The following is a 9265-nucleotide window of genomic DNA, read 5'->3' on the forward strand; positions in this document are numbered from 1 at the left end:
CTCTATTTTTATCTTTTGAAAGTCAGTCAATGTTTTACGTATGGGTAATTATAAAAGCACCTCGTGGATTAACAAGGGTAACCCACATTGTAGTCATAGTGGTGTTGAAGAAGAAGAAAGAATTTTTATTGGCACCCTAACTTGTACCCTTTATTTTTATCTTTCGAAAGTCATTCGATGTTTGATGTATGGGTAATTATAAAAGCACCTCATGGATTAACAAAGAAAACCCACACCGTAGTCGTATTGGTGTTGAAGAAGAAGAAAGAACTTTTATTGGCACCCCAATTTTTACTTTCTATTTTTATCTTTTGAAAGTCATTTGATGTTTGACGTATGTCTAATTATAAAAGCACCTCGTGGATTAATAAGGGCAACACACCGTAGTCGTATGGGTGTCTCTTTTGTTTTTTCTCTCTCAAGTACGTCTAAAAAATTTGCCGTGTAGAAGCCGTGTCGAATATTAAACGATAAGCCGTGTCAAATAATTATCTTTACACACAAAAAAAAAAAACCCTCCTTCCTCTTTCCCGACGAAACCAGAGGACAAATTAACGCCATTTTTACTCCATTCAAGAGCTCTATATCTGTCTCAGAGAGAAGAAAAGAGAACGAAGAACAGAGTATCTCTCTCTCTCTCTCTCATGATCGATCGAATCAGAAGCTATAGAACTCAGTAGTAATTTATTTTGAGGAATAGCTTTCGTTCCCTTAATTGACTGTGTTCGATTTCAAACTTTTTTAGGGTGTATTTTATTTTTATTTTATAATTTAGGTGTAATTCCACATTTTGTTTCTTGGCATGATTGTGATTTTTCTAGGTCACTTCAGATAAACACTTGATCTTTTGCAATTTTAATATTTATTATTATTATTTTATTTTTAAAAATCTCATTTTGAGTTAGATTGATCTCGTAAATACTTATCAGCTTAATTTCAATTTCGACATGATTTTGATTTTTTTTTTTTTTCTGTTTTTGAAATTGTTTAGATTGATAGAAATTCCCTCCAATTGGAGACCAATGTTGATTCACACAGATTCATTCCAAAAACTTTTGTCCTTAATTGAGTTGGATTGTTATCTCATATGAATTGGAGTCTACAAATGTTCATTAATAACGTAATTGTTGGGTTTCGTTCCCAACCAATTTTTGACAAAACACAGTGAGATTGAGCTCTATTCGTTTTGCATCTCTCATAATTAGTTGGGGATAAGTTTCAATTTTGGGAAGAAAAGTTTGGTAATGGTTTGATAAATGTCTTTATTTTCTTGTTTCTTGCTGTTTTGGACTTTTTGTCGGTATTCTTTATGTCATGCACTACCGACATACTGATTTAGTCTAAAATCTTTGGAATGAAGTTACTTCAAAATGGTTGCACTTATGTGAATGTGATGTGAAATTCTTCTTCTACTTGGCTGGTATTTTATAATATCGTCCAACTGTATGTAAGGATTACTTAAGTTGCTTAAGACTTTGAATTTGATTAATCTCCGATTCCTAGACTCAGAAAGCATTCAATATTTTAAGATTCTTTTTTATGGTGTGTCGCTCTTAATTTTTTTTCCTCATTGAATTGTAGGCCTGGTTGATGACATGGATACAACATGTGTGGACAGTTTTGGAAATTCAGTTCAGGTTGAGAAATATGGGGTAACCAATAGTGAGCTGGTAGAGTATGATAAAATGAAAGAGCCTTGTGTAGGAATGATGTTTGGTTCTTTTGAAGAAGCAAGAACTTTCTATGAAGAGTACGGTCAACAAAAAGGATATGCTATTCGTATAAGATCTACATATAGAGATCGGCGTGGGCCAGAAGTCTCAAGTGCTCTATTTGTATGTACATGCGAAGGGTTTAATCAAAAGATGCCAAGTAATGATGATTCAGGCAAAATCAAGAGAAGTAGTTCTCTGCTTAGGACTGGTTGCAAGGCTTGCATGCGTGTTACAAATGTTAGAGGAACCACAACATGGAAAGTTACAATTTTCTCTGATCAACATAATCATAAATTGTTCACTCAAAGTGAGAAAGATGTCATGAAATACAACAAACGTAAGCCTCGTACACCTAATAAGAATCTAACTGAAGCAATGAGAATTAGCATGTTTTGTCAACGATCAACTCAACTGGCATACATGGCAGGGAAATCAGAGGAGATATATAAGGTTATAATGAGTGACATGGAAGAGACGTTAAAGAAGGTTTCACAAATGGGGAAGGTGTTGCTTAAGAATGAGAATGATGGTTCTCCTTCTGAGACGAATGAATCTATAGAACAACCAATACTTGTAGATCCTCTTATATCGCAAACAAAGGGAAAGAAGAGGCTGGGAAAAGAGAAGATTAGTGGTACAGGCATATGGGAGAATGGCCTTGAGGTGACAGTAGCTAAGTTTCCTAAACCAAGGAAAAATTTCTTTTCTGGAGATCATGGTCATGATAGTCCTAATTTTCAACAATGGGAAAGGAAACTCAATGATAATGAACCTGGTACGAAATGTAATATCTAGACTTTACTTTTTTTTCTTCATCCATTATTGGAAGCAACAAGGATAGTGACTATGCATGTTTTGTTATGAGAGCTTCTATTGCCACACCAGCTTTTGCTAATGCCACCCCAAGATGTGTGTAATTCTTGGGTGATTTACGTATGAATTGGGGTGAGATTAGCAAAAGTTGTTGTGGCATAGAATCTCTCTTTGTTATTATTAATAATAATTCATTTTTGATATCTTAGTACTGCTTTGTTGTTCCTGTAATAATGTTGCCATTGTTTTCTTTAATTGAACAGGTATATCTTTTGTGTCATAGAGTACGGATGGTCAAAATTGGTGCTAGTTCCATCTTCAGATTCTAGGGTAATTATTCTTATGAGTTTGGACCTTTTTTTTTTTTGTGTGTACAAAAGTTAAATATTGTTCCTACTTTTAGTAAAAAGAGGCAAGGTTACCTATTTCTTTTCTTTGATTGATTGAATGGTTGGATGAAAATCCACATTTTCGTTGTTCCTGACCCACTCAAGAGGTTATCCTAAGTAGTATATGATCTGATAATGACTTGTTTTATGCTTTTGAATGTACCTGTCTACAATCTAGATACCAAAGTGACAATGACCAATGATGATGTTTTATATTAATTTTACATGCCAGGCATCTTTTTGGTCGATTAGTTTGGTCGATGTAGAGAATAAGATGAAGTAGATCCATTGTGTTTGAGCGTTTCAATCTGTATGTCATGATTTCTTAGATCAGTTTTGGGTGTATTTATGTGATCCCATTTTTTTACCATTCAAACTACAAATTTGGAAGATTCACTTATGAAAAAAGAGGTGGCAATCATTGAACTCGGAGTATAAGGGATTTTGTGGAGTTTGTCAATTGAAATCATCTTATGGGAGTAATAAGATCTAGCGTCACCTTCCTGAATCATTGTTTCGGTTGAAAATTCTGGCTCTCTGTCAAAGTTCTCTGTTGTCATTGGTTAGTTTGTATTTCCTTGTCCTAGTTTCTCCTCTCTAGTTAGCCTTTTTTGGATGGCTTAGAGAGGGGGTTATCTGGTGATTGAGGGTTTGTCGCCAAGTAACTTGTTGGATTGCAGTTGAAGATGTATGTCACAATAAACTAGAAAGAGTTCAAGGAAAAAAAATGATGGTTGAAAAACTAGCGAGAAAGTGAAGAAATGGGAAAGAGCCATGGTTTTTCTTGAAAGGGAAATGATGTGGTTGATTATGATGTTGGCGGATGTTTGACGAAATCTGGTTGATAAGCCTACCCGAACAATAGTTTCTAGTAGGATTAAGTTGGTAGGGAGTGGCCAAAATAAAAATAGGAGTTATTTGAGGGTGTCTAAGTAGGTTGAAGGGGTTGGAGCTGATCTATTCAATGGTGATTCTGGAAGGTTGAATGAGAATGTATGGAATTTGCTATCCAAAATTTCAAACAATTATTGTCTTCTCAAGTTGATGAGAACAGGGCTGGTTTCGATGCTCTAAAGAAGAAGAGCCAAAGAGGTTGCCTTGTGATTGTGTTTCATGTGGGGCAGAAAATTTAGGGGTTCCTATGAGACAAACACCATCTTCTCAGGTGAATTTTGTGCAATGGAGATTAACTGTGCTATGTGAAGGATCTGCTTTCAAGAAGCTATCGCACTGTGATCAAACTCTAGTAAGGCTTACATCCTTAACCTGAAGGGTGTGAAAAGGACATGGTTTATTGCGAAGGACCAATGTTTTCAAATGCGATCGCATGTGCTATTTTCTGAGTAAATTGCATATGCCATGATGGCATATGTGATTAAGGATTTTTGGTTCATTATGCAATGGTATGCAAAAGTATGCGATGGCATATTACTCTAATGGGCAATGATTTGAATATTGCAGAATTAAATTCAAGTTTTTTTTTTAAATTTATCTTCTCCTACAACTATTTCTAAGCTATTTCTTTTATTCTTTCACTCCCATATATTCTCTTTAAATCTTATTTTTACTTTATTTTTTCAAAATATTGAGTTTATGTATTCTAACATAAGATCATAGTATCCAATGATTAAACTATTAAAGCAGTATCCACTTTAATTATCTAGATCTAGAACTAGAACTTGATAATTAAAGTAGGCCACCTTCGCATCATGAATAGTTTATATATTATTGACTATTTAGCTTCTTGAGTTCTTTTATTCTTATTACTAAATGACGAAATGTAATCAATTTTATTCAATTTGAAAATGAGAGCTATCCAAAATCCAAATATATTGTTATAAGTTTGTTTTTATTTTCTTATATTTTATAGTCAGTTGTAATGCATTTTATTGCGATGTTTCGATACAAGTTGTCATTATAAACAATGAAAATATATTTATCGCTTCCGCTTATGAGTCAAGGATCACAATCCTTCTTTATGTTTGGGATTTTCCAGCTGAATAAAAAGTCGCGTTGTGACATAATATCTCATTTACAATTTCTGGATGACATATTAGTCTTGCTAGACGTTTCTATTGATTAGATTAGGTTCTTTAGATATCTCTTGTGTTATTTTGAGGTCATGTTGGGTGGCGCTATCAATCTTAGTAAGTGTAAGGTCCTTGAGGTTGGGTCGGTCCTAAATCTAGAGTCGGTTGGGATGTCAAGTAGTATCATTTCTGGCAACCTACCTTGGTCTACTCTTGGTGGCAGCTTACAAGAGTAAAGCGGTATTGAACTCAATTATATTTATATATATGTTATAGAGAGAGAGAGAGAGAGAGAGAGAGAGAGAGAGAGAGAGAATTGATCTTTGGGTTCTTGGAAGACATCTTTTTATATGGGGAAGTGACTCTAATTAAAAGCGCCCTGGGAAGTATCCTAGTGATGCAGGACGAGCGGGAAGATGATGAAATACTGAGGTTAGAGAATTTGGTTTGGGATTGGGCTATAATGGGGAGCATGTCGCAAAAAATAAAAAGGCATTTCATTCTTGGAGGAACGGAACAAAAAAAAGAAGTACCCCCCATCATGGTGAACCTCTCCTTGTGATCGGGATGAGGTAGATGCCTCCCAGCCGGGGGGCGGATCGAATCGGAGTTTCCTTAGGTAGCCACCGACCTACAGTTATCCTTAAACTTCCGTGCTTGGTGGAGAAGAAGCGAACAAAGGTACGCTCGCTTGCTGTCTTGTTCTCTGCCGCGAACTGGGATCGCTCGCCAGCTAGGTCAGATTGGAGCAACATTGTATGAGAACATATTACCCATCTTCGGGGACAAGGGGCGGAACAAAAGTCATAATCTTGAGTGTCAGAGCCCAGGCCCAGGAGCTCTTTGGTTTGGTTGAAGTCAGCTCCTAGTCAATCGACCATACTAGCTAAGTATTACTAACCTACGAGTTATTTCCTCAATTCTAGGTTTTATCAGTCCCAGTAATCAGCTCTCATTCCAAGGTTTAATCATTGCATTTTGCAATTATAGTTAGGGTTTTAGGTTTATAAGGTAAGGATTATGATTAAAAGAATGGGGGAAATGATTAAGGGTAGAGGGAAAAGTGTTTCAAAATTCAAGAATAAAAAAATTAAAAGAAAATCAAGAAAAGAGAAATATGATTAGAAGAGATAGAAGAATAGGACCTTGGAATCACACCAAGGGTTTCTTGGAATCACACCAAGAATATTGGAGAAATCACATTGAGAACCTTCATTGAAAGAAATTGCTTTCTTTATTCATCCAAACACTTCGTCAATAAATCTTAATACAATTTATATATAAAGAAAATCACTCTAAGAATCCTAATAAAACTAAAATACTAAATTAAATAATTAGCAAAATTCTAATTTTCGTAACTTAATCTCTCCTAAATTTCTAACCCTTATAAATTTAAATAAAAGACATACTAAAGTTACCAAATTACACCCAAACATTATATTAAGATCATGAGCTAATAAAACATGAAAATAAACCCACCAAACATAAAAATAAAAGCTCAAAACAGAAAACCAAATAAACATAAAGCTTTGATGTCCTCATCACTTAGTTTACTTTTCTTTATTTACAATTCCCAAAATTGTGGAATTACAACTAGACAAATTGGTTTGGGTTTTTTTTTTTTTGAAAAGGATGAAAAACACAAAATTTTCCTCGTAAGTTGGAAACACATTTACTCACCAAAAAACAAAGGGGTCTGGTGTTCAAATGGAGACCATACAAAGAGGGTCTCTTAAGGCATATTGGGAGGAGGGGGGATCACTTTTTGGTCAACTTGTTGGGAAAGATGGAACTTGCTCTAGAATAGAGAAGGTTGATCAATAAGTGATTCCCTACACCTCTTTCTTCATTGGTAATAGCATGCTTGCATGGTTTTTTAGAAGTTCTAGAAGATTAAGGCATGGATTTCTTTTCATTTTATTGCAGGTCCCAACTAGCTTAGTTGGTAAAGTCTTTGGGTGATGATACTAGAGTTCTGGGATCAAATCTTGCCCGCACCGAGTTACTGAACTCATTAAAAACAGGCTTACCGATAAAATAAAATAAATCTTTTCACTATATTCAGTGAGGTTTTTCGTAGGATGGTTTCTAGATCAATTATAGGATAGAAACTCTTTGAAGGTAAATTTTGACTTTCTCGTCCAGACGGTGGATGCTTCGAAGACTATCATCACTCTTTTCTTTGCTCTAGGGTCTCTGGCAGGAGCATAACAACATAGTGTTTGAAGGAAATGAGGGGATGCTTTGATCTGTCATTTTTGAGATCAAACTCCTCCTTTTTATTCAAGCTGTTTATAAAATGAAGGCATTAATGTTTTCAAGGTGGTTGTTTTTAGATGGGTTACTGTTATTGGCAGTGCTGGGTACTTTTATACAAAGGTTTTTTTTCCCCTGCTATTTTCTCCTCCCCCCCACTCCACACACACACACACACACACTCTCTCTCTCTCCTCAAAAAAAAAAAAAAAATTATTTTTATTTTTTGTAGGCAGGTCTCCTTGACTTATTGTATCTTTTCCCTTTCTTTTTGATAAATACATTTCACCCACAAAAAACATGTTCTAGTTTTTCTAGTAGTCATGATTTCTATAAAATCTTTCTTGGTTGGCAATGCAAGTTTATAATTTTTGTTTTGGAATTACTTTGTTTTGGGTGGCACATTTCCAGTCCTACAATAAGTTTGTCCGATGTCATTCTATCTTTCTCTTTTCTCTGAAGTCCTTAAGTAATTCGTCCAATTTTTTATTTCATGGTATCTATAGGAAGAGTTGTTCCTGTGATAACATCAGATATGGGAGTGCTTGTGGATGCAAATGGCAAACCCCTTTGTACTGATTTGACAACAGGAGCTAGAATCTATACTTGCTGGTGATCCTCGGCAGAGTTCAATTGAGGGGACCTTTAGAGATTTCAATGGCGCTTTAAATGTAATGGTGACTTCTTTCGTTTTGTTTCTCAGTATCTTATGAAAGATGGATCAAGGTTCTTTATAATCTTGCTGGTTCTTCTTGTCTGTTCCCTGAATAGGTTTTTGTATGAACTTGTTTTCTTTTTCATCATCTTCATACTTGGCTTTCATGTCTTGTGTATAGAGGCTCTCTTGATTGCATTAATTACTCATTAAGGGATTTCTTTGACTTGTTCTATTTCAAAACTATTTTACTTTTAGGTAATTTAGATATACCCCTCCAGTTTTTGGTGAATATTTGACATGCCCTCCTGGCTTTTCAAAATGATGACAATACCCCCATTAACCGTGGTCTTCTATGAGAGATTAACAGAAGTGTCTTCATTGTTTTTGCAAAAATCCTTGAACTTTTCTCCAAAAAACCTTTTGTGTTCAACCTTGGGTTTTGGTGACAAGATCATCCATTGTTCTTCAGATGATTTGAATAATTACTTGGTTTTCTCTACTATTTCTTCTTCTAAATGAAGTGTATATATATATAGAGATGACTCCACCAAATAAATCAAGAGTTAAAGATGGCTGGTGGGGGGTCAATGGCTGCCCAATAAATAAGAGTTTTTACCCTATAGATTGCATATGTTCAAGTCAGTTTTTTTTTTTTTTAAGGAGAAAAATCAACAGATTTTGGCAAGAGAAGATGAGGGCATTAAGGTTACTCTCTCATAGAAGACTGTAATCAAGGGTGGTATCTCAATTGTTTGAAAATAATTTGGGGCAAGGGGTATCTCAAATAATTACCAAAAACTGGAGGGCCATATCTAAATTACTCTTTTATTTACCCATTCATTAATTGCAGATTTTCACTTTTTTAAGTTTCTGGTGGAACGTGTGAAGATCACAGGGATGGGAATTCATCAAAGCGATTATTAGCTTACATAACCCAATATATGACCAACTGTTCCATTTGTCGCATGGTTTTAAATTCTGGTTTGCTGTATTTCATCTCGATTTTTAATTCCAATTCAGATATCTGAACCAGAATAAAGAAGAGTAAATAATCTTAGTCTTGGATGTTTTTAAGTTCAATTCAGATCTGTGGATCAGGAAAACAAAAAGAAGAAATCTTAATGCAAAAAATAAATAAATTGGGGGAGTTTGGTTCAGATTATAGTATCTGATTCTTGCCCATTGTCCGATCTTATATTTGGTTTGAATATTAAATGTAATTCTCCCATGATCAGAAATGGAAATCGACTGGAATTGGAAATGAAGCAGGAATCATTTTTTTTTTTTTTTTTATTAACAAAATTGGATTTCATGTTTGAGTACTTTTTCTTGAGTTTCAACCTATTAAATAAATGTTTAAATTTGTAAATAGATTTTAATATCTTTACTATTATAAGGAGAGGA

The 9265-nt window shown here is 34.7% G+C and overlaps 1 protein-coding gene across 4 annotated transcripts; it reads left to right on the forward strand.

The window, feature by feature from the left end:
• Window positions 1-438: 438 nt before the first annotated feature.
• On the forward strand, window positions 439-8025 carry LOC147391248 (uncharacterized). Of its 4 annotated transcripts, none has more exons than XM_086417276.1 (4): window positions 439-679; window positions 1582-2490; window positions 2792-2858; window positions 7710-8025. In XM_086417276.1, the coding sequence occupies exons 2-3, from the start codon at window positions 1596-1598 to the stop codon at window positions 2809-2811; spliced, it is 915 nt and encodes a 304-aa protein (XP_086273402.1). In that variant the 5' UTR covers window positions 439-679; window positions 1582-1595; the 3' UTR covers window positions 2812-2858; window positions 7710-8025. The 4 variants fall into 4 exon arrangements, with proteins under 4 accessions (XP_086273402.1, XP_086273401.1, XP_086273403.1 ...); XM_086417275.1 differs by having other exon boundaries at window positions 439-676; XM_086417277.1 differs by lacking the exon at window positions 7710-8025 and adding an exon at window positions 6874-7703 and having other exon boundaries at window positions 440-623.
• Window positions 8026-9265: the final 1240 nt, after the last annotated feature.

Source organism: Akebia trifoliata, chromosome 11 (genome assembly GCF_017979445.1).
Source record: "Akebia trifoliata isolate Shusen 1 chromosome 11, ASM1797944v1, whole genome shotgun sequence".
Classification (NCBI taxonomy): domain Eukaryota; kingdom Viridiplantae; phylum Streptophyta; class Magnoliopsida; order Ranunculales; family Lardizabalaceae; genus Akebia; species Akebia trifoliata.